The sequence below is a fragment of the Pygocentrus nattereri genome, chromosome 30 (assembly GCF_015220715.1).
Source record: "Pygocentrus nattereri isolate fPygNat1 chromosome 30, fPygNat1.pri, whole genome shotgun sequence".
Taxonomy (NCBI): Eukaryota; Metazoa; Chordata; class Actinopteri; order Characiformes; family Serrasalmidae; genus Pygocentrus; species Pygocentrus nattereri.
Window position 1 is genome coordinate 1,019,471 of NC_051240.1, and position 24,373 is coordinate 1,043,843.

Genomic DNA, 24,373 nt, shown 5'->3' on the forward strand with positions numbered 1-24,373 from the left:
GTGATTTCAGTAAAATCGGTTTCCTGTTTTAAGACGTCTGCTGTGATATTTAGGAGTATTTTTAAATTAAATATCACATTAGACCTACCTATTTCGAGATGAGCCAACTTGTTACAGCATAATCATATTCCACTAGTATAAGTCATTTTCACTTAAATTAGTGATGTATTTTCTTGTTCATTCCTTCACTTTTTTCAGTGTGCTAAAATTAAGAAAACAAACATGAAAAATGATTTGCTAATATTGGGCGTATTTCACTGTCCACAAGTCATTTGATATGAAAAGCAACATTTTCTACTCATTTCAAACCTTTGAACACTTGAGCCTTCTTATTTCTAGACTGGGACCAACTTATTTTAAGATTACTTGTCAAGTAAAGTTATCTTGCTGCACAGACAGATAATTTCACCAGAAAGAAGTCATTTTCTCTTCACATTCAGGACTTACCGCTTGTATTTCAGCTCACCTTTTTTGCAGTGAATGATTGTATTAAAATAATGTGGCTAACAGTAGCAACTACACACACCCCATAAGGTAGATAATATGTTTGAGCAAACAAATATGACACAATTTCTTACAATATGCAATAAATAAATAGACAGAACATATTTACTGAAGGATTCACAGTAGAAAACAGCATGAAAAATAAAGACCACGCCTTACATGCATGTCTTACAGGCTTTACATGTTTAAGGTAGAACTGCGAAGCATTAAACTCGTGAAAAGTGAATGTGCACTGCTGTTTGCTTGGTGCAAACAAAACACAGCCAAGTAATATTATCACATTAAGTTCCCTTAATGCTGCTCCTTAGTAGCCTATACTGTTTACGTAGTTTGCTTGCAGTCCGTTTTATAGCGTCATTTTCACAGCAGGTTAGTTGGATGTGGTTGTAAAGTATTGTTGTGGTGCCTGTGACTGCAAGAACCGTGGACTCCCGTGGCCAATCAGACAGCATTTAAGGCATTGGTGATGAATGACCACTAGCAAATAAAAAATTGCCCATCCCTGCTTTGCCAGCAACAGCATACAAAGACAAGTAACCAGAAGATGACAAATGAAGAAAAGCAAGCTAAAAAGAAAGAATGACACTTAGATAACAAGATAACACAAGAGTGAACATCGGAACGGTTTTTCAGAGGTGGAGGGAGCTCTGGGAGAGAAAGACTGGCCTGCTTGATTCAGGTTTTATTGGATTTTTGAAAAAACTAACTACAAAGTAACTACAGTGGTTACAGCAGCACGTATCAGTGCATATCTTAAATTACTGTGATGCTTCAGTCGGATGAACATTAGCTTGTTTCTGATGCCAAGGCAACTGGTTAGTGTTATCAAATAAACATCTAATAGTGTTTGCTAGTCTAATAATAACTGCCCTCTGCAGGGAGGGGTTTTGGAGGCAGGGCTGGAACACAGCACAGAGGGAGGGGGGAACCTGGAAGCTGTACACGTTCCAAGACCACTCTCTTCTGAATCATACATACTTTAGCTTTAAAGTGGGTCCAAGCGTATTACAGAAAAGGTATTACAGAAAATGTGTATTACAGAAAGAACAACTGCTTTACATACCTAGGGGGAAAAGATAGATGGCAAAGACAAGGGGCAAGCTTTCAACCCTCCATGTTCACATCTGTGTGCCATTAGTTATTTTACAGTCATTCAACAAAATTACAAAACTCCCTCCGTTACAATGACAGACAAATCCGCCAATATGTGCTATAGCTACACTTCTGTCAGTTACTGTGTACAAAATATTTATGGACCATGTTAACATCTAAAAGAAATGTGAGCCAATCTTTTAAGTATATTCACAAGATATTTATTAACAAAAAATGTTTTATGCATAACAGTAATCATTTACAAACCATGCTTAAGGTAACAATTATGTCCACAGACGTAAGTCTTTGCTTGTGAAGAGTGTAAACAATTCAACAGATCAATAAATATCCTCTATATTTTTTAGCATTAACCCCAAAAACAACACAAGTCCTTCTTCACTGGCAAAGTGATTGTCATTTCAGGCACTTGTGAAAATGAAACAAACCATGTACAAGATGAATGTACTTAGCGATTCAAACCACAACCATTGGCATTTTTATTCAAGTATAGCCTAAAAAGCATGCTGCATGTTGTATTGGTGCTGTGTGCAAATGCTTTTGTACCCTATTGCTCTACACAGTAAAGAATCACTTTATTTCCTTGATTTAATGGGCTATTCCCAATAAACAGGCACCAAATTTACTAATCTCACAGAGCCTAATGACTCATATGAAGTCATTATACACAGAGGTGGCGCATGGGACCCAGTAATTTGTTCCCAGCTTTGTAATCTAAATGCGTGAATTCAATGTATAGCTTTGAGCCAAACAGACTGACCTTGAAACCACAAATAAAAGGTCATACAATGCAGGATATCTGATAAGCTCCTGACGAACCAAGAATCTTTAGCTACCAAGAACATGGCCATTCTCTATCCCATCCACATCAACTGTATGCTTTTCCATAAAGTTCTACACTAATTTTATGTGCCTTTTCACTTAGAAAATTCTCAGAAACATTTGTTGTCTGCAACCTGAAGGGAAAACACATTCCCAAGTATTTACCTCAGTTCATCTTGCAGGGGCTTATTTTAACCAAGGCCCAGCAGGTACTGACTCTTGCTCCTCTGCAAAACTGTCTATAAGAGAACGCACATGTGTGTTTATTCATCTGTACAACTGTGCATACACATGTGACTATTCTCTCTACAATGCTCTTCTGTTTAGTGGAAGCAGAGTGCTATCCTCTCCTCTGTACCCCTTACAGCAGGAGTCACAGTGTGGCAGATACTTCCTGCACTTCAATATCGGTTCCGAGGCCCCCTCGACATGGTGAGGGGGAGTGTGACAGAGGACAGAGATGACACTTCCCAGTAAAGACTGCGAGAAAGGAAGAGCCTGTACAGGATGACCACCGAGATGGACTGGCACAGAATCACACCAATGGTTATGATCTAAAAATAAACAAATGAGAAATGGAAAAGTCAGAAGATGTGCTGAAATTTTTCTTGTACTATTGTTCGTAGCATAGTGTCAACAGCCTGTGGTAGAGATGTCCTCTTACCTTTTCTTTCTGATGCTCATTGAATATTACAGAAAGGAAAACAAGGACTGGATGACAAAGGAACCACAGGAAACTGCCCTAAAACAAAACACAGCTTTATTAAAGAAGAATACGTGCAATATTGGTTTGATGAGTCCATGTGCAACAAATATTCAATATTAATTTGATATGTTGATATGAAAATAATCTGCATTGCTAAAATACTTGAGTGCTTACCAATTCTATGTAACCAGAAATGAATGAAGTACGCACTGTTAATCTGTTTTAGAGCTCTAGAGGTGACTACACTCAACTTTAAAGTAAGGTGCAAGCCAAATAGGTGCAAGCCTACTGCTTGCATGCCCTCGCTCGCAACTAATTCCAAGAATACATGAGAGCATGTTGGCTACATAGCTGCATGGAGCTGTGGAACTCAGATTTGGATTGCACCAGCTGTTGAAATTTACACAACTGATCTCAGGGTCTGGCACAAAGCATTCCTAAGCAACTTTCAAACAGTGAATAAAGAATTTGAAATAATACTTAAATACTTCTACCAAATTAATGATAAATTAAATTTTGTTTGTTTTTTCATGTAGAGATCAAAATTAAGCATCCTTTATACTTGTAGAATATTTCAATATTCGTGATAGCATTTGAAAGAACATAAGTCCTTAAGTATTTGGACAGCGACACAATTTTTGTAATTTTGCCTCTGTGCACCACCACAATGGATTTGAAAGCAAGTAGTCAAGATGTGACCGAATAGTGGACTTTCAGCCTCAGTTGAAGGGGTTTACCAAAACCGAGAAAACAAGATACTGTGGACAGATAAAACCGAGATTATCTTGTACAGGAATGATGGGAAGAGAAAAGGAAGGAGAAGGAAAGGAAGGGCTCATGATCTGAAGCATCAACTGTCAATCATGATGGAGGCAGTGCTATGGCTTGGGCATATGTGGCTGCCAAAGGAACTATGTCACTGGTGTTTATTGATGATGTGACTGTTGATATGAAGTAGCAGGATGAATTTTGAAGCGTATAAAGCTATATGTTCTGCTCAGATTCAGTTAAAAGCTGCAAAACTGATAGGACGGCGCTTCAAAGTACAGATGGACATTGAAAGCAACCCAAAAGGTTCTTAATGCAAAGAAATGGAATGTCCTTAAATGGCTGAGTTAGTCACCTGACCTCAACACAGTTGAGCATGCAATCAATTAGTGAAGGCAGAAAGACCCCGAAACAAGAATCAACTGAAGGTAGTTACAGTAAATGTCTGCAATTCTGGGTTTCAAGTCTAAGGATTTGCATCCAAATATAATATAATTCCTAAACGGTTAATGCAATATTTTTGTTAAACCCTTTCAATTAAAGCTGAAAGTCTAGACTTCAATCACATCTTGCTTCATTTCAAATCCATTGTGGTGGTGTACTGAGGCAAAATTACAAAAATTGTGGATGTAACTGTATTTGATAGTTGCAAACCTAATGATGACCAAGTTGATTCTGAACATACATGCACCAAGTACTTTATTAGTAATACTACTACTGTTAGTAATACTGTACTGGGTAGGGCCTCCCTTTTTTCTCAAAGCAGCCTCAGATCAAATCGCCATTAGAAGATTTGTAAATTGTGGTCATGAAGGGATGCACATGGTCAACAATACTAACATAGGCTGTGGCATTCAAGCAATAACTGATGGGTATTAACATGCCCAACATAGTCTTAAGAAAACACCCCCCACACCATTAAATCACTGCTGACACAAGGCATGTTAGGTCCGTGGATTTATGCTGTTGGTGCCAAATTCTGACCCTATCATCTGTGTGCCTCCACAGAACCAAGATTCATTAGACCAGGCTGTTTTTCCAGTCTTCAACTGACCAGTTTTGGTGAGCCTGTGCCCACTGCATCCTCAGCATTCAGTTCTTAGCTGACAGTAGTGGAACCCAACATGGTCTTCTTCAGCTGTGGCTTAACCGCTTCAAGGTTTGATGTGTTGTGCATACTAAGATGTTTTTCTGCCCATCACACTTATACAGAGTGGTTACCTGAGTCAGCTCAAAAACGTCTGGACATTCTTTGTTGACCTCTCTCATCAACAAGGAGCTTCTGTCCACAGAACTGTCACTGAATGTTTTGTCTTTATTTCACCATTCCAAGAAAGTCAGTGGAAAATCAGCAGTTACAGAGATACTCAAACCAGCCCATCTAGTACCAACAATCATGCCACAGTCAAAATCACAGAAATCTCATCGTATTCCCCCCTTCTGAAGGTTGAAGTGAACATTACCTGAAGCTGCTGTCCCATATCTGCATGACTTTATGCACTGCACTGCTGCCACACAATTGGTTGATTATATAATTGAATGAATGGGTAGGTGTACAGGTGTTCCTAATAAAGTGAGTGTATATTAGTGATGATGAAGTGGGAAAATAATACTGAGATTGTTGGATCCATTTACCCACGATAACTGATGACTCTATAATTTAAGGAAATAACTAGAAGCGCTCAGAATAAATATGTTGTTATTCCCATTACTATCATGTATATCCTCTGCTCTATAAGATAGAGTCCAATTCCAGTTCTGATGGCCACAGCACTGCACTTCAGTGCTTCCCTAATTTAATATCCCTCATTCTTCTTCTTAGCAAATTACCATTATCCAGTCCATCATGTTTTTGGTGTTAGAGTAAGGTAAGCACTAAACTTTGCAAAAGAGGTTGATATCACTTCTCCAAACACCACTTCCCAATGCTGGCCTAGGGCTGGGCTCTCCTTCTGCGTCTTAACATCTCTCAGGGTTTATTCCTTACTTAGTGATTTCCACTGGCACGGGGAGTGACTTCAGGTAGGAGTTTCAGCCCAGATCTATAGCTGTACCTGTGAAAACTGTGATCAGAGAGAACTGCTTTACCTTTGCAAAACTGAGATAGAAGTCCCTCTTCAGTGTGCTCCTCTCTGCGGAGATGATCTGGTACAATACGGATGCAAGTAGCAGAGTAAGGGCCACACGCAGTGCCATCAGTAGTAAGCCAGCTAGGCTGCGGTGAGCATGATAACTGTGGTGCTCTGTGTCCTCAAACTGCTCCCAGATCAGAAGCACCCCCTACAGGGTTATAGAGGAACAATCAGCGGGCTTTACATTGTCACATTCAATTTTTTTGTGTGATCAGATTAAAGAGTAAGCAAAAAACAGACAGGTTAAAGTGAAAGTGACATTACACATACAGTTAAAAGCAGTGCTTTCACTGTCTGAGCAGTGCAGGGAAAGAATACTAAATCCAAAAAAACAAATGCAATAAATAATAATTGATCCACTGAAATACGATGATGCTGCATAATGGTCCCTGCTAATTCTGCTACAAGCCCAAATCAAAATAAGTTGGGACAGTATGGAAAATGCAAATAAAAAACTGAAAGCAGTGAATTCTAAAATTTACTTTGATTTGTATTTCACTGCAAAAAGTACGACAAGATATTTAAAATGTAGTCTGGTCAACATCCTTTCATTTGTAAATATACATCCAGTCCTTGCATTCAGGCCTGCACTACATTAAAAAAAATTGGGACAGGAGCAATTTAGGGCTAATAATGACGTAAAATAATTGAATAATGATGAGATTTGCAGCAGGTGATGCCAAAAGGTTATTGTAATTATGATTTGGGACAAAAGCAGAATCTAGTAAAGGCCTAGTCCATTAAAAGCAAAGATGGGCCAAGAATCACCAGTTTGCCAGCAAATGCATGAGATAATTCTTGAAATGTTTAACAACAATGTTCCTCAGAAAGATAGAATGTGTGTGAATGAGAGGGAGGCAGGTGGAAAGGTGAAGATGCAAGGAGTAGAGGTCGTAAAGGTGGATGACTTCAAATATCTTGGGTCAACCATCCAGAGCAATGGACAGTGTAGAAAAGAGGTGAAGAAGAGGGTGCAGGCAGGATGGAGTGGGTGGAGACGGGTGTCAGGGCTGATGTGTGACAGAAGGATAGCAGCAAGAGTGAAAGGGAAGGTTTACAAGACAGTAGTGCGTCCTGCTATGATGTTTGGTTTGGAGACTGTGGCTCTGTTTAAAAGACAGGAGGCTGAGCTGGAGGTGGCGGAGATGAAGATGCTGAGATTTTCGTTGGGAGTGACAAGGATGGACAAGATTAGAAATGAGCAGATCAGAGGGACAGTGAAGGTGGAGCAGTTTGGAGATAAAGCCAGAGAGGCCAGGTTGAGATGGTTTGGACATGTGTTGAGGAGGAATAGTGGATATATTGGGCAAAGAATGTTGGAGATGGACCTGCCGGGCAGAAGGAGAAGAGGTAGACCTCAGAGAAGGTTTATGGATGTAGTGAAGGTGGACATGGAGATGGTTGGTGTGAAAGAAGAGGAGGCAATGGATAGGGCAAGATGGAGGCAGATGATCCGCTGTGGCGACCCCTAAAGGGAGCAGCCGAAAGAAGAAGAAGTTCCTCAGAAAGATAGAAAGGGATATGGATATTTCACCCTTTATGGTGCATAACATTATTACAGGTTTAAGGAATCTAGAGGAGTTTCATTGCACAAAGGGAAAGGGTGCAAGCCTAAGCTGAATCACTCTGCTCTCTGATCCACAAGTTATATAGTTAAGAGCAAGAGAAACTGAAGCAGGGGCCCACTGGGGGTTAAATTAACCACAAGTAGTATGTTTCGATGAACTGTTATTTTAAAGTTAAAGTAAAAGATTGCAGGCTGACCTGTGTGACAACTCCACCAAGAGCAAGAGCAGTGGATGCTGGGGAGGAGTCCCACTGCAGGGGCTTACTCTGGGACTTCCTGCCTCGGCTCAGCGTCCAGCCCATGCACAGACTCAGCAACATGTACAGCATCTGCACTTGTGCCACCATGTCACACACTACATGCAGACATCCACAGAACAGAAGTACTTATCACAGGTGTGTTTTCCAAAGAATATCAATAAATACTGTTGTTCTGTGTCATTTTCATTTTGACTTTACTAGGGATTGTAACAATAACTGTCAGTATGTGTACAATCGTGGTAGAAAGTGTGAATAAAGTCTTAGTTATAACTGGACATATGGAGACAAAAACATACTTCAGTGGAAGTCAGAAAGTGTCTATGTCTAAACACACGTATGTATATAAAAGTAAATAGTATTCACAAATGAATTAAAAGTTTTCTTTGTGCGACTGCACGTGGTGTCGCGTGTGGTACTAGCCTTGAAATTAGAGACACATTTACATAGTGTTGGGTATCAGTGTAATTTTACACTGATATGAATTTGGTTGGATGTTTTACTAAAAATAATACACTCAAATGCACAAGATCTCAACTTATTGGCAAAAGGAAAAGGGCCAAATCTGGCCTTTCAGGTTTGCAACAAGTACTTTGAAGATCAAAAGGAAAATGTAAGAAGTGAAAAGTACAGCGGTACGCAAAGGTTTGCACGCTCCCCAGTCAAGTCAAAAGTTTTGTTGATTTAACAAAAACCTTTAAAAGAAATAAATCTAACATATTTGGGGGAAAAAAACAACATGACATGACATATAAAATGTCCCATAACATTTTAGATTTTTAACTTTAGTAAATAAACAGTAATTATTCATTAAAATGTGTAGAAGTGTGTTCCCTATAGAGGATGTGTTCTACATGAACTAACACTTTGGTTAAAGTTGCCCAAATTTTGCATTCGACTCTTGAAAATATTCTAAAAAATACTAATACTAATACTAAAAAAGTAAAATTCTTCCAAAATAATACTGGAGTTTAGTAACCAAGTACAGCTATACTAGTATTTATCAGTATATTTGTTGTATTGTACACTATTAATGGTAAATAATGTGGATGCATCAAATGAAGAGCTAGACTCACACTCTGCTAGGCTGCCCATTAAAGGAGTTCCCACTCCATCTCTAGCATATCTGTAGAATGGAAGCAGGCATGATGAACACCACACAGAGACAGCGTCGTCTTTCTGACAGAAAATGAGATGCACAGCTAATGTGGCAGTTGCATAGTTGTGTCTCACCTGGCCATGTGAATGTAGTTAAAGAGCACAGATAGACCTTGCAGTAAAAGTGCTGTAGATAGGACCTTGAGTACAGTATGCATGGGACCCCCCTTATTCAAAGCCTGCCATAGTGGCTGTATGTAGATACAGCAGGCCACAAAATAAGCCAGGATCAGCATGAAGTAGAAGCTATGCAAACCTGGTGAGAGCAAGAGGATCACACTGTGTCACAATATTCTCTCCAACAGCCTTAGAAGAAGCTTGAAAAGTCAATTTAAACAATTTAGGCAAATATAATACAATATGATATGACATCATCTCAGAGCGCTCTCTTATTAGGTAATGTCAGGGTCAAACTTACCGGCCTCTTCGGCGCTGAAGTGGTCAAGTGGATTGCCTGCAGAGTCTGGGTTTAACATGGTGAGCTGAAAGCCCACACCCTCAATCACTCCATCCATCTCCTCTTCTTGACAGGTGAAGCGATCTGCATACATCACATGCCAGGCCTGGGGGCTCACCTGCCGAGGGATGGTCTCATTGTGCTCTTCTGAGCTCAGTGTTACTGCGAAAGTATTATAAATGTGATGACATTATTCTCGTTTGAGAGTCATGATCATATGTTTGATACTTAACAGCAATAACATATCCACCACTAAAATAATATCTGTAAAATCATTCCTCATCAAATAAAGAATTGTATACATACAATAATGTGACTAAACACATAGTCATAATACATTTGAACGTATGAAATTTATTTTTTCTGAATGGAAAGTTCTATAGCATTATACCTCCTTCTGTCTGTGTGCTATATACACTGAGCAGACACTTCATTTCCATCTACACCTTTGTCCATTTTATCTGTTATTCTTATGTGCGCTTTGTAGTTTTACAATTACAAACTATAGTCCAACTGGTTCTTTGCTAGCCCCTTTTCAATGGTCAGGATCCTCACAGGAACCCCATAGAGCACATCTTATCTGGGTGATGGGTCATTCTCAGCCAGTGAGTGGATCAGACACAGCAGTGCTGCTGGAGTTTTAAAACACTGTGTCCACTCACTGTCCACTCTATTAGACACTCCTATCTGGTCAGTCCACCTTGTAGATGTAAAAGACAGAGATAATAACTTATGTGCTGCTGCACAGTTGTGTAGATTTTCTTTCTTCATCAGTGGTCACAGGCCACCACGTTAGTGTCACCACAGTGCTAAGGATGAGCCAACATCAAAAAATACCTGCTCTTTGGTGGTCCAGAGGGGGTCCTGGGGTAAACAGGGTAAAAGGGGGCTAAATGTAGAGAAACGGTCTACAGTGTAAAGACTGCACCTGTATGGTAAGTGGACCTGATACATTGGATAGTGGCTCAGTGTGTATTGTAAGCGTATATTCTCAAATACATTCTAGCAGAGGTGATATCATTTGGTGGGTTTAGGGGTTAAAAATGCTGTAGCCATACAGGCCTCATGACAAGCTGGGCCTTGATGCAGAGGAGGTAAATGTTATTTGAAACTAGATTGAAAATAAATTGTAGCTGTGATTTTTTAAAATTTTATTTAATGTTTTGTCTTGCCAGTGTTTTGATGTTTGTTCTTTGGTAAAGATTCTCTGCAGATGTGATTCTGCAGCAAAAAACGTGCTACAGGTAAAGGTAACCGTCATTATTATTGTAGTTAGACTCAAAAATCCTGTTTGACAACTGCAACCAATATGATATGATTGACTATTTTAAGATATTTCAATTAAAAAGTCTCTGCATCTTTATTTTATTAAGCAGCACATTTTGTTCAGAAATAATACCTGAAAAAATGAGCAGATGTCCTGGGCTTCTAGCTAAATCAGTGGTACAATAATCTAATATTGATCTTTGTCACCACAAACAACAAAACAGTAAGGAATATGGTTCAGTTATTCAGTTATCCTGTACTGAAAATGAATATCATCAATATCATCTATGTAAAATGTCCTTATTCATGTGATCTTGAGGTCATTTGTAAAGAAGCACATTTACAGAGGTTCCTACTACCAAAAGGCCATGCATGAACTATCCCTAAACTTTTGAATGTTTAATAGCTAAGAGAGTAAGCACTGACCATCTTTGTTGCAGTAAGCCTAAAGGTTACTCCCAAGTACATGTCAGATGTTTTCCAGCGAGGTTATCGGCATGTTGAAGCGCTTTTAGAGAAGACCTACTGCAAAACATCCTCCTTTCTGATCAGAAACCTTAGCAAGGAACGTTTTAATGTCTGGTGCTGGAACAGAACAAGGCTGGGCACATGATGCTCGATTCTGTTGTTTTATCGAGAAGACAAACTGCTGGAAAAAGATTTTAACACAGCGTGAATAAGGGACTGGACTCACTAGTAAGCCGAGCTGCTGACACTCTGTCCAGACAACTTAAGTTGTCAAAGCCCTCCATGCCCTGAAACAGCAGCAGCCTGGCCTCCTTCTGCACTGCCAAGGGCACATTCTCCAGTCTGTAAGCCATCAAGCCATTCTCCCCTAAAGAGAGAAAGATGTACACACAGCTGATGTTTTTAAGCACATAACACAGCTTACTGTAATGTAGAAGTATATTCAACCACTGTGACAATCAGCTTAAGTGATTTATCCACTAAGTGTATAAGCCTGCGATGCACATAATATACCTGCTAACTTTATCTATACGTTAAAGCATCCAAAGTTGATGCACATTAAAAGAAGCTTTCATGTTACAAAACGTTAATATGATCTGGAAAGCCCAACTAAACTGCTCTGTATTCTGAATGGCTCAGATCACCGACCGTGATACAGAAATCTTGTAATATATTGCCCATTGTTGTCCCTCGCTGTGTCGCTCCGAAACACTCCCGATACGGTTTTTCCAACCGCTGGACACACACTGTGCGTGAACGCGATCAAAATGACTGAAAACGAATACATCGTTTCATCACTACCAGCTGAAAATAATGACTTATTTTCCTCATATACGGCAATGAATGAGGACTGTACTTTGCAGACTGCCCCCTTTCAGCTGACTGTTTTTTTGATTGACGGGCTTAGTGACCGTTCAATTGAAGAGGATTTCCTCCTCGAACGTCAGTGCAGCCAATGACAAGAGGAGGGAGGCGGGACAACGGCCGGGCAACGCTGGCAACTGATATGATACGTGTCAGCACTGCCGCAAAACGTCCAATGGGTCGTGAAGTGTTGATAGCTAGTTAGCTAGCTAGCTGGCTAGGAGTGTTTACAATGTTTGTGCTTTAGTAATTGAATTTAGAGGAAACGGTTCAACTCCCGTGGAGCCGTATACATGTAGGTGTAGGTGTGTACACCAGTGCTGTGAAAGGCATAAGTAATTGTTGTTAAAGCGGTTTAAAGCTAGGCGTTGGCGCTGACCAGTGTTCGGCTGCAGCGTCGCCTCTGGTGTTGCTGCTGTAAAGTAGGACTTTGAATCGGATTGGCTGTCATGTTGGGACCCGGCCTAATCAATACAGAGAGAAAAACACCTCTTAACTGACGAATAATGTCAATATCTAATGTGAATATGTGAAGTTCTCCAGAGCAGCGATGTCAGATCCGAGTGAGACACAGCCCGAGCTCAGCAAGCTGAAGCTGGGGCGTAAGACTGTTCTGGTGACTGGGGGAGCTGGTTTCATGTAAGTGCGGTTTATTTCTTTGGTCAAAGATTAAAGCGTTTACAACCATCCCTTTTTAGCTTTGTGCCAAATAAATAATCGACCTACTCATCCTGGTTAGTGGGTCACATCTTATCATGCTTGTGGCTGTGAGATATCCCCTGTGGCGAATCGTCAATGTTGATTCAGTGAGTAAATTAAACATATTATTATTATTATTATTATTATTATTTGTTAAATAACATATACTATCGATACATGATCTATAGATTTTTAAATATATTCTATTTCAGTTGGACTACTGCTCAAGTCTGAAGAACCTCAAATGTCTTGAGAACACAAGGACTTACACATTTATCCAGGTAGGTTTTAAATGTAGGAACCATCCTTCTTCATAATAACACAAACTTACCTTTACTACTGGGCAAACATGAGAAAGCACCCTTCATTTGTTTAATTTGTCATTTATTTTGCAGAAGATATTTCGAATACCAAATTTAGTTTGTGTTACGAGTCAGAAAATCACCAAAGTCGTGATGGACACCAGCCTTTAGGATCTGCAGTTCGCCACCTCTGAAATACTTGGTTCTGCATTACTTTTAGCTGGACCAGTCCTGATGCTTTGAAATGATTTTGTTAATGAATATCAGAAGTAACTCATTTCTGCACTTTGATTCCTGAAGTGTCATTCATTTCATTTCAACATTGGCAAGCCCCCTCCTTGACTGCAGAATCAGTGTGCCTGTAGTGAAAGTGAGGTGATTTAAAAGCATTAAATAATGGTCATGTATCAGCAAGTCAACAACTGACTAATTTGGCCCTTCTCTTGACAGGGGGATATATGCGACAGGTATTTTATTAATCATCTGTTTGCTTCTGAAAACATTGACATTGTTTTCCATTGTGCTGCTCAATCACATGTTGGTGAGTAATGGTTTTTTGAAAACTTAGTTCAGTCGAGATTCCACCTAGCTGTGCGTGATCCATCTGCATTCAGTGAAGCAGGTACATGTTAAGTATTCACATGTTTCTGCTCTCCCTTAGAGAATTCCTTCCTGTATCCATCTGAATTCATGCATGTGAATGCAGATGGCACAAATGTACTGCTCCAAGCAGCATTTGAGGCTGGAGTGGAAAAGTTCATATACATGAGCACTGATGAGGTGTATGGAGATAGTCTGGACAAGGTAAGTCTGTTTTTGCCATCCTTTTAATTTTGAGCATAATCTTGGATTATAAAGTATTGTAATCTTGATCATCTTCTGTTGACAGGAATTTGATGAATTGAGTCCAAAAAGGCCAACTAATCCATATTCCACATCAAAAGCTGCTGCTGAAAACCTTGTGATGTCATACTGGGAAAAGCACAAGGTACTCATTACTATGATTTGTCAATATTGTCTCCTTTTCTTACAGCCAGTCAGTGGCCTGAAGCCCAAGAGAGTGTAATTGGCCTTGTTCTCTGAGTGGTTAGGATGGTCCTCCCTCTTCCCCATTACTCAGCACAATGCTGGCTAATGCATTCATCTGTTAGCTGACTTAACACAATTAGGTGTTCGCACTCTCCTCCAAGAACGTTCAGCTGTTAAATGACATAAGCATCAGTGACTGGCTTTAAATGACTCTGAGGATGTGTGTGCTGGCCTGTACCCTCCTAGAGCTGGTGGTATGGTGTGATTAAGGGAGTTCTAGCTAGTGGGTGGAATTGGACACAACTAAACAGGGGACAAAATCGGGGGGAGGAATGGCTTATTAAATAAAATATTGTCTCTTCTTTATTACTTTTTCATCTTCCTCTCCATCATTTAACTGATTTTAACTTTTTTTTTTCCCCCAATCATACATTTTAGTTCCCCATAATAATAACACGGAGCAGTAATGTGTATGGACCACGGCAATACCATGAAAAGGTGTCCAAGACATCATATTTCATAAATATTTTTGAAAGTAGTAATAGTAAAGTATGTAAAGTGAATTCTTTTTTCACCTGCTTTACTCCAGGTTATTCCCAAATTTTTATTGCTCCTACAACAAGACCAAAAATGGTAAGCCTGCTTTGTGTTGATTAAAAATTAAAAGTAGTAGTATGTGAGCAAATGCAACAGAATTCTATTCTCTCCTTACAGCACTATTCAGGGAACAGGCCTCCAGTCTCGTCACTTTCTTTATGTTGAAGACATCACGGAGGCCCTTTTGATGCTGATGGAGAGGGGTGCCCTGGGGGAAATTTACAACATTGGGGCTAACTTTGAGATTCCCATCATCCAACTCGCTAGAGAGTTGGTGAAGGTGGTAGGTTCTGCTTGACTCAGTTAGCATTAGCTACTTTTAGTTCTGCTTTACATACATGGCACCTGTAAAGTCTGTGTTGGTTTCTTTGTATTTCTTGTGGTATTTCCTGACTGTACATTCTGTAAACCTCTCTGAAGGCTAAGGCTACTGATAGATAATCAAGGAGCAGGTTTTTAATGAGAATGTACAAATTAATGACTGTGTAAGAGAAAACAAAAGTTTCTTGGTATGATGATTCCTATACCCTAGGTGAAGAATGCATCTAATGACCAGCTGGATGACTGGCTACTGTTTGTTGAGGACAGGTGAGTAAGGGACTTGGTTACATTCCAAAGTTTTCAATAATAAAAAAACCCAATTGGTTGCAGGCATGTTTAAAAAATGATTCTAATATGCTAATCCTGTGCAACTTCACAGGTTGCGAAGAAATTTTAAATGCATCCAGAATAATGAACAGAGCATTAGAAGATTCAGAAATGACAGAGAAAGCTGTATAACATGAGAATTAATAATAAAATCAATATGCAGCAAAGATCTAGATCCAACCTCAAGGCAAGGGGAAAGTAAATGGATACAATATTGTTTTCACTTAATAACTTGTTCACATGTAATTCATTATTTTTGTTGAATAAAATATCTAAAAGCACTTTTTGGTGAATATTTTGTAACATGCAGTGTAGCTTGGTGACTTGTGTCCCTACATAGTATTTGTCACTATTGAAGTATTCTCTCCCTTTTGGATAGTTTAATAATTCGTGCCTTTCTGAGATTTTATTTTTACTTTTTAGACCGGTCAGTGACTTGAGGTACCCAATGGTATCAGACAAGATGCACAGACTTGGATGGAAGCCAAAGGTCTCATGGAAGGACGGCATCAGAAGGACTAGTAAATCATTTTGACATTTTCATTCATTTCATGTTACTTTCTTATAAATCTCATCTTAAACTTGGTGGCAGAGTCTGTAACTCATTACCTTAAAGGGCAGATTTGACTCCTAAGTGGTACAGCACATCAAGGTTTTTGCTTTTGGTCAGGAGATTGCAATGTAAGGGAAACAATGTATAAACTGAATAAATAAAGTCTGTAGTCAGAGCTTTTTAAGGTGAGGCACAGATTTTTGCATTATGGCATTATGTCGGTTATACACATCAGAAAAAAACATAACATGTATCCTGTATTATGAAAATGTCTTTTAAGTATTGTGATGATACATATTTGCCATACAGCCCACCCACCATTAGTGTTTCCATACTATAGAAATAATGTCCACAAGAGGGAGCCGTGATTTTACTGAGATGATTTTAAACTGCATGTTCTGTAGGATGTCATGCTCTGGTGTCTGCATTGCCTTGCAGTTCTTGGTCGTAGCTCTCCGATCCTAATCTGCATGTTTTATTGTCTGCCCTATACTTAAAATATTTAAAACGTTTTGCTTTTTCAGTCAGGGATGGCAATGTGAACATTTTTAAAGGCTTAAAGTATAGTGCAGGTTTAAATATATACATCTTAAGGTTCTTGTAAATTATGTATTTGTTATTCTTTTAGTTGTAAGATGCAGTATTTTATCTCTTTTCCTCCCAGTTAAGTGGTACGCAGAGAACACATCCTACTGGCCAGTGGTCACTGAAAAGAAGCAGCACCGTCATCTGTTAACTGAGAACCATCACTTGCTTCATGATGCCAAGACCAAAGACACCTTTGCACAAAGTGCTTTATAGACAAAGTGATATTTAGTAAATCCAGTATTTTTCTATGAATGAGGACACAGATTTTCACTAAAATGTGTTTTTAAAAGCATAAAAACTGTTGAGATTATGTTTCTAATTTTAGTATTTATATTTTGTATATACTTTTCGTGTAAATGAATACAATTGCTGCCATAAATTTAATACATAGCAACTCTGTTACTGACTGTCACTGTGCTTATTTTATTTTGGAAGAAAAGTGAATTGCCTAGAATTCAGGTTCACCTCCATAAACTGGACACAGCCCTGCTGAAAAAAAACCATAGATACCATTAAGTGTTTCTGTTGGTTCCTGATGGTTTTGTAATGTGTTTTACCTTTCTTAATTGATTGGCATCACAGTGAAAAGATGAAAATGGTTTGTCAGGTGATTAGTTTGAATGGGATTTGCTTTTCCGCCTTGAATTATGCTGGACCATTTAAGATGGACAAATTTGAAGAAGCCAGCTTCAGCTTCGTCATTCACCGTCATTTTGCTGTCTTTAATGTAGGTAAAGGGTGGGGGATAATTAGGCTCTTGGACCGCCTGAATGTCTCAAAATCAAAATTCTGCAGGTCCCTGAAAATAAACTTATTTTGTCATGCTGTCCATAAAGGAAAAAACAGACACCCAATTGCAAATTCGGAGAAGGCTTATTGTTCAGCTGCTTCACCCACAGTCAGCAAGCTTCTGTCTTTGGTCTTCTCAACTAACTAGGGATGCAACACTGCTCTGCCTCAGGTGGGCACTGTAGCAAAGTGGTTAACTCAGTTGGTCCTTTGTAGCCTATCAACTATGGCTGGGATACCTCTGGGGGGAAAACATATTTCTTAAACCCAAGACAAATGAGGAGATGTGTTAATATATGGAAGACTGCATTACCAAACTAGACAAGATCATTCCAAAAGAAACTTGAACCAAACAATGTGATGCCATTGAATGCTCTCATTCAGTGCAAGCCAATGCTGGAGTAGCCAGCCAACATAGGACCCCTGTTTACCAAGGGGTATTTCGCACACTGGCACTAAGCTTGCACTTATTTGAATCCTATGCTCCCAAAATTCTCAATCTTTAATAGTACTTATATTCGCTTCATGTATACTGCACTACTCTTATGTCTGTCATGGCTACTGAAGTACCAATAGGTTATCAATAAAATAATGCATACTGACTTTTTAGGAATCAATGATAAAAGACTTGGCACTTGACTTAAGATGCACGTACAACTTAGTGACTTGTTCCTGCTTCTGCTAAACAGGCTCTCATCTCTGGTCTCTGTTGCCAGATGGATGAAGTCCAACGGATAAACCTGCTGTAATTCAGTACCTGCACTGGGATCATGATTCAAAATGCACAAATGTCTTTAAATGTCCAATTTAATATCTTCTTACACTTCTGGAAAGGCTTTACACTACATGGTTGAAGATTGCTGTGGGGGGTTGATTGTCTTCAGCCATGAGAGCATTAGTGAGGTCAGCCACTGATTTTGGATGATTCATTTCGGTGATCACGGGTGAACACCAGCACGTCATCTCTAACAGCTCCTCTCAGAGGTGTTTGCCGGAGCTGCACCACTCGAGAGAACGCAAGCTAAAATATTACACAAGCCCCACAAAGAAAGGACTTGAAAAAGCGTTAAACGGCTGAAACCACCCAGCAGAAAGTGCCGGATGTATTTAATTGTACTTTTCAATCGGTTATTAAATTAAATGTCTTTTTATTTTGGTCTATATATATATATATTATACTGGAGGGCGTTTTACAGCAGCCGTGTAGAAACAGCCCCTCTGAGGCCACAGCGAAGAGTTACAGCAGGGCCGCTTTAACCGGAAAAATACAGACGAATGAGCACTTTTTAAACTAAACCTGAGCCGAATTATACAGAGGGGTCGTGTGTCGGTACCTAACCTAGTCCTACACCGCCATCTTCTGTTCAGGGGTCATCATTTAGAGCAGGAAATGACGTTGGGTCGGATTAGCACGTGTGCAGGAAAGCGTGTAGGGCAGTGCGGTGTGAGCTGTTTGGGTGAGTGAAATCAGTTGGTACAGATTCCGGACAGTTGACTATATTCATCGACAAGAGGGAGGTAATGATGTCCGAGCCTGGGAGCTATCCGCCGCCCAATTTTAGCCATCCGGCTCAAGAGCCGGTGCTCAGGCCGCCGGCTTTTCAGTGGACTCCTCAGCAGCCCGCAGGGAAGTTCCAGGCTTCCAGAGACTGGAGCTGGATTCAGTCTGCACCACCACCACCACCACCAGCCTGGAACCCCAGCTCCAACCCCACCGGCCCTTTCAGCGGTCATCAGGGTCTTAACTCTCCGAGTCACGTTCAACACCGATATCCCGGTATGTGAGAGGATTAACTGTGGACTACCGTCACTGTCCTGTCTGTACAAATATCAGCACATGCCTCAGTTCTTCAGCCTTTACTGAGCTTTCATGTTTTTTTTTAAAGGTCCACATCACCATGACTACCGATACGGGAGGCAAGGCCTTGACCAAAAGCAGTGCGGCAGAAGAGTAATACTCGGTTCACTCTCTGTAGTTTGTTCTGCTTCCATTATGTTTGTCCATCTCTCTGAAGGCCTAGAGCAGATTCTAACAGCTCTAAGCGAAGAAGCATAATGAGTAACTTACACCAACACATGTTGTTTATTTCAGCAGAAAAAGCAGAAGGAAGCAGAGTTCAGTCACTTTTGTGACACTTGTGACAGAGGCTTCAAAAACCAAGCCAAGTACGATGAGCATGTTGCCCAGCATGTAATGGTAATTCACTGTTCCACCTGGAAGTCAGACCCGAGTCACACAGACAAAACTGCAGAACTTCCAGATCAAGCGTGTCGTTTATTGTTGGAGTATGAGTGCATTTTGTAAATTATTTATATCGTATTAACATCTTATATTAACATGAAGTTACTTTTGTAGTGCTCAGTTGATGACTGCAGTTTTGCTGCCCATGAGAAACTTGTACGAATCCACTGGAAAAATGTAAGTACTCTTGTTCAGTAATGTGTGGAATTAAGTGGGTGTGAGTACCGTATCGTACTTAATATAAACTCTATAGTACCTTTTGTGATAAACAAGAACTGGGTTAGCTTACACCACGTTGTCTTTCAGAATCATGCTCCTGGAGCAAAACGAATCAAATTGGACACCCCAGAGGAGATTGCGAAATGGAGAGAAGAAAGGAGAAAGTATGGTCATTATCTTTATATATATATATATATATGAGCTTCACACCAGATCAGACATATTATACATATTATTACTTTCTGTATTTAGGAACTACCCAACACTGAGCAATGTGGATAAGAAAATGAAGATGATGCAGGTCAGAGAAAAAAGGGGAGACGTGCTGGAGACCGCCCAGTTTGGGTTCGTTGTGAATTGATTAGTACTTTTCATGTGGCTGAACATTTCTGTATGCTGCTTGTGAACACCTGTGACCGTCTACCTCAGTTAGCAGTGTTTGCCATTCAGCGTAAGTCAGTGCAAGTCCAATTTAATTGATCGTCGTTAATTGATTTCTAATGTTTAAACAGTCGGTTTAAAAGTCGGGGCTCAGGCCGTGGAAGAGGATTCCAGAATCATGGACGAGGTGCATATAGTGGTCATCGATATACTGGATGTGCAGAGGTGAAACAGCCACAGGCCCTCGCCCGACCTCCTTATGATGGAGACCCACTTGGAGCCCTGGCCAACAGTGACCCAGGTTAGCAAAGCAGTTTGCTGCTTTCATGTCATGTCAACATCATGTCTTCAAGCTAAAGGGAGCTACAAGCTACATTTTGTCTGTAAATCCTTTTTAGATTCTGAGAAAGAAGAGCCGGTTAAGGAGACGAAGGTTGACATTTCAGTGGCCCCCAAGAATATGACTTCTGCTTTGGGATCACTTATGTCCAGCTATGGAGACATGACCGAGAGTGAGGAAGAACCAGATGGTGAGTGACCACTGATGGATTCTTTTACCTAATGCAGCTCCAGAGAAGTATTAACAGTAACTATGTACATAATAGCCCAATGTAGTTCTGGGCTAGTCTAAAAATCTGGACCTGACAAAGATGTTTGCAAGAGCTGTATATAAGATTGTTTCAGTTGTAGTCTAAATTTACAGTGTAAAACACCCCCTTATAACACACAAGCTCCTTCTGTTTAAAATGCCTGTTTTACCTCTTTCCATTTAAATATCTATTGAAGTCTGTTTCTGACCATGTTAATCGAGAGGGACAGCTCTTTCTCTCTTCAGAAGTGCAGATCTTTCTTTGTCACTTGGTGTCAAAAAGCTGAAAATTGAATTGCAGAAAAGGCTGCCAGATGTAACGGTAGCTTTGGAGCAATCGAAAGGCTTGCATGTCTAAATAGTCGAGCCCATATAAGACTGGACTACATCTTCAGTTTTACACTGTGGGTGTTTGTTTTAGAAATGGTGGTTCAATGTTAAGCTATGATTAATATTAAAGCATTGGTGTGTAAGTGAAAACAGTTACTGTGTAAATTTACTAGTTAAAAGAAAGATGTATTTATATCTAAAAGTACTTAATAGATGTTTGTTCTGGAGTTAAGATGTGTTTTTAGGATGCAGTGGCCTATTGTCTCATCTGACCATAGAAACCAGTTCCAATCCCAATGATGTTTAGTTCACTCAGGGCCCTTATTTGTGATTTCACAGTAGCTAAAGTACCTTCTAAATAATTTTTTGGAATTCAGATGGCATCTAATTGCAGATTTGGAAACCTGGTTTGGCAGGTTCCAGCCAAGTTCTACAGTTGTCCAACTATGATCCTGTTCATTGTGTGTGGATGTGGAGAAAAAGACTTGGGCCTTCTTCCAAGCAGGCTCAGTTGTCTGAGGCCCCGAAATAGCAGAGATTGGTTTTTCTGATGTGAGGTGTTTTTTTTTTTGTTTTTTTTTCCAAATATAGCATTTGCTTTAATATTGAAGGCCAACAACATTTGTGTCTTAATTCATTGTGTATTCCTGCTTTTTGCTTATTTTGTTTTATAAGGATGCCTATAATTCTGCAGGGAGCTGTATAAAACTGTACAGCAGGTCAGTTCATTTGAAGTACACACCAAAAATGTAGACTGCGGTCTGGTAAAAATGGCGATGGCTCCATCATGACTGTACATGTACCTGCTAATTTAGGAGGTTAATGATTAAATGTAAACACCTGCCTATTTGCTACTTTCCATGCATTTTTATGACACAGATATGATGGCATGATCTCTAAGTTCACTGAGGCCATTACAACTAATGAACACTGGGTTTTGTTTACAAAGGGAGTTTGTGAAACAGAAACATGAGGATTTGGACTGAATAGAATACTTATTTATATGATTTGAAAAACTTTCAGATACTCCTATCTTGAAAACTGCTCAGGCTTTGGAGGAGAACAAGATCTTGCTGGCAGCTCCTTCTGTCCGTACCCAGAACTGCATACTAAAGCTTGAAAAGATGCCAGCAGTTGGGGAATTGGAGACTTTCCACCAAGTACTGCGCCCTTTGCCTGACCAAAGTAACAGAAGAGGTCAAGGACGTCAAGGGGGTTGGGGTAGACGGGGTGGCAGAGGTGGTCATGGTCCCGGCAGAGGTGGTCATGGTCCCGGCAGAGGTGGTCATGGTCCCGGCAGAGGTCCACAGAAACGCTGTTCCACCCTGCTGGAGATGGTAAGGAAAACGAGAAGCACATACTTGAAATTCTGTAATTTACAGTCTCTTTGAATTGGTCAAGATGCATTTACTGATATGATAAAGTAACTGCAAACAAAGTAATGTGAAGCATACCATTTCAACTTTGATTGTAAAATGTTTTATTTATTTTCTGATTTACAGTTGTTGGCTCCAGATATTCGACATGAAAGGAATGTGATGCTACAGTGCATTCGCTACATTATTCATAATGGATTCTTCGGCCTAGCTTGTAAAAGCTCTAACCTGATAATGCCTGAAAGCACAGCAGTAACAAAGAATGGTCCCATGTCTAATAATGAGGTTAGTAGAAGAGGTACAACAGAGGACAGTGAGACTGGACCACATATAGGCTGCCTGGCAAGTCAATCACAGGAGAACTTTCCCTGTATGTCACAGGATAATCAAAGATGTCACATGGAAGCCGCAGAGCTCCACCCAGAGACTGAAGGAATATCAAAGAGCTGTCAGAGTGATCCCAGAAAAGTCTGTCAAGGCTCAGCTGATGCCCCATTTGAGCCTAAGAGCATCAGTGAAGATACTACTGCACCACTTAAACCAACACAAACTGCTCAGCCAAGGGTACTTCCGATGTTATTTGCTAAAAGCTTAGTAGCTGATGACTGTTCCAGTGGGCTACCACAAGATGGAGATCATCCTTGTGGGTCTACAGAGGCAGGAGACCAGAATGAGCACAGCCATATGTCACAAAAGGCAGCTCAGCTAGCATCTAACAGTAGTCATAAGGCTGTAACTGATGGTGATCAGGCTTTTGTTGATGTGGTAAATGTCAATTATGCAGTTAACTCCTCTCAAAACACAACAGACCTCACCACAGGGCTCTTGCAGGAAACTGTTCAGAGCTTGAGTTCTAACGAAAAGCAAATCATCGTCCAGAATCATGACCATCCTCAGCAGCTGATTGAGGAAACATCATTACACCAGGGACTGAAGAATGAATGTGATGTTTCCTCAGCAGTAGGGATAACCAGGCAGGAGGAGCCAAAGATGCTTATGAATGAAGTGTCACATGTTCACCCTATCATGTCAGTGTATGATGATGACATCTGGGAGATTGCTGCAGTTACCAGTGATGCCATGTAGATCATGTTGATCAGTTTGATTGATGAATTTGTCACAAAGACCAAGACGTTCGGAGTTATTTGATGTTCTGTTTAACCTGTGTTACAGGCATTGTGACAGTTTATTGGTTTCTTTGTAACATTTGATTTAATTAAATCATGCTGTATGTTGATATGCAATATTGAGTTTCCAACAAGTTATGATTTAATATACTGGAATATTTGCACATTCAGTGTTAAGTAAAACCTTTTGGAAGTGAATATTCTTTACCTGATTGTGTCCAAGTTGCCTAATATGCTTCTGTCAATCAATTTAAAAAAATGAAGGTACTGTAGTGGAATGCAAATTTACTGTTATTTCACTCTCTTGCTTTCCTCTAGGTTCGCTCTCTCTTGCTCTCTCCCCGTGTTATGAATCCTCTCTATAAGGGGAGTGAGTTCACAGCAGGCCTATGAGCTTCTGCGTTGTTTTCCATTATTATAGCATCAGTTCAGCTTTAGCCGATATCCAGTGGTGGAATGTAAACCCATAGAGCATTTTTCAACTCAATTTCTATAGGAAATCTGCTCTGCTGGTTTGTCTGTATAGCAGTTAATTGTAACAATATTTGGTCAAAAGCTTTTAATAAAGTACATGAGTACATTATGTAATATTATTTAGGCCTATGTGGGTTTCTTACCACTTCTCTTTCCCACAGTTCATGGGTTACTGCTCAGTCATTGCTAATATCAGATTACCATATCGCCCAGGCCTAATCACAAGTCAGCTGACTGGCTACTGAAGTTACCAAATGTGACAGTTTGATACAACCAAATATTTGCTTAGTGAGAATGAAGTAAACCATGTGTACTTGTATCCAAATTGTGTAAGAGGCCTTGTTCATTAAT

General features: G+C 40.0%; 3 protein-coding genes across 5 annotated transcripts; 2 read left to right on the forward strand and 1 right to left on the reverse strand.

The window, feature by feature from the left end:
• Positions 1–1,801: 1,801 nt before the first annotated feature.
• gpr180 (G protein-coupled receptor 180) lies at positions 1,802–12,081 on the reverse strand. 2 transcript variants are annotated; one of them, XM_017712924.2, is made up of 9 exons: positions 11,864–12,081; positions 11,442–11,582; positions 9,443–9,643; positions 9,100–9,280; positions 8,943–8,992; positions 7,807–7,964; positions 5,999–6,190; positions 3,101–3,178; positions 1,802–2,990 (listed from the first exon to the last, which is right to left on the reverse strand). In XM_017712924.2, exons 1-9 carry the CDS (start codon positions 12,000–12,002, stop codon positions 2,838–2,840), a joined length of 1,293 nt encoding a protein of 430 aa, XP_017568413.1. In that variant the 5' UTR covers positions 12,003–12,081; the 3' UTR covers positions 1,802–2,837. The 2 variants fall into 2 exon arrangements, with proteins under 2 accessions (XP_017568413.1, XP_037392458.1); XM_037536561.1 differs by having other exon boundaries at positions 2,852–2,990; positions 3,101–3,173.
• Positions 12,082–12,248: 167 nt separating this feature from the next.
• On the forward strand, positions 12,249–16,894 carry LOC108436437 (dTDP-D-glucose 4,6-dehydratase). The gene is made up of 12 exons (XM_017712927.2): positions 12,249–12,718; positions 12,819–12,885; positions 12,991–13,059; positions 13,531–13,621; positions 13,742–13,884; positions 13,970–14,068; positions 14,548–14,607; positions 14,699–14,742; positions 14,824–14,989; positions 15,239–15,294; positions 15,778–15,875; positions 16,572–16,894. Exons 1-12 carry the CDS (start codon positions 12,630–12,632, stop codon positions 16,706–16,708), a joined length of 1,119 nt encoding a protein of 372 aa, XP_017568416.1. The 5' UTR covers positions 12,249–12,629; the 3' UTR covers positions 16,709–16,894.
• Positions 16,895–18,515: 1,621 nt separating this feature from the next.
• Positions 18,516–23,799, forward strand: nufip1 (nuclear FMR1 interacting protein 1). 2 transcript variants are annotated; one of them, XM_017712929.2, is made up of 10 exons: positions 18,516–19,061; positions 19,171–19,235; positions 19,380–19,481; positions 19,641–19,703; positions 19,833–19,909; positions 19,998–20,090; positions 20,258–20,427; positions 20,525–20,656; positions 22,069–22,382; positions 22,548–23,799. In XM_017712929.2, the coding sequence occupies exons 1-10, from the start codon at positions 18,806–18,808 to the stop codon at positions 23,505–23,507; spliced, it is 2,232 nt and encodes a 743-aa protein (XP_017568418.1). In that variant the 5' UTR covers positions 18,516–18,805; the 3' UTR covers positions 23,508–23,799. The 2 variants fall into 2 exon arrangements, with proteins under 2 accessions (XP_017568418.1, XP_017568417.1); XM_017712928.2 differs by having other exon boundaries at positions 18,519–19,061; positions 19,377–19,481.
• Positions 23,800–24,373: the final 574 nt, after the last annotated feature.

What these genes read in the sequence shown, in the direction of transcription:
- gpr180 (XM_017712924.2), bottom strand. Translation starts at nt 12,002, where the DNA reads ATGTATTCGTTTTCAGTCATTTTGATCGCGTTCACGCACAGTGTGTGT. An exon ending in GTCAGCAGCTCGGCTTACTA is followed by an intron (nt 9,644 to 11,441) that starts GTGAGTCCAGTC and finishes ATACTTTCGCAG; the next exon opens with TAACACTGAGCTCAGAAGAG. An exon ending in AACTACATTCACATGGCCAG is followed by an intron (nt 8,993 to 9,099) that starts GTGAGACACAAC and finishes TCCATTCTACAG; the next exon opens with ATATGCTAGAGATGGAGTGG.
- LOC108436437 (XM_017712927.2), top strand. Translation starts at nt 12,630, where the DNA reads ATGTCAGATCCGAGTGAGACACAGCCCGAGCTCAGCAAGCTGAAGCTG. An exon ending in GAATCGTCAATGTTGATTCA is followed by an intron (nt 12,886 to 12,990) that starts GTGAGTAAATTA and finishes ATTCTATTTCAG; the next exon opens with TTGGACTACTGCTCAAGTCT. An exon ending in CTACAACAAGACCAAAAATG is followed by an intron (nt 14,743 to 14,823) that starts GTAAGCCTGCTT and finishes CTCTCCTTACAG; the next exon opens with CACTATTCAGGGAACAGGCC.
- nufip1 (XM_017712928.2), top strand. Translation starts at nt 18,806, where the DNA reads ATGATGTCCGAGCCTGGGAGCTATCCGCCGCCCAATTTTAGCCATCCG. An exon ending in TGGAGAGAAGAAAGGAGAAA is followed by an intron (nt 19,910 to 19,997) that starts GTATGGTCATTA and finishes TTCTGTATTTAG; the next exon opens with GAACTACCCAACACTGAGCA. An exon ending in CTGGAGACCGCCCAGTTTGG is followed by an intron (nt 20,091 to 20,257) that starts GTTCGTTGTGAA and finishes ATGTTTAAACAG; the next exon opens with TCGGTTTAAAAGTCGGGGCT.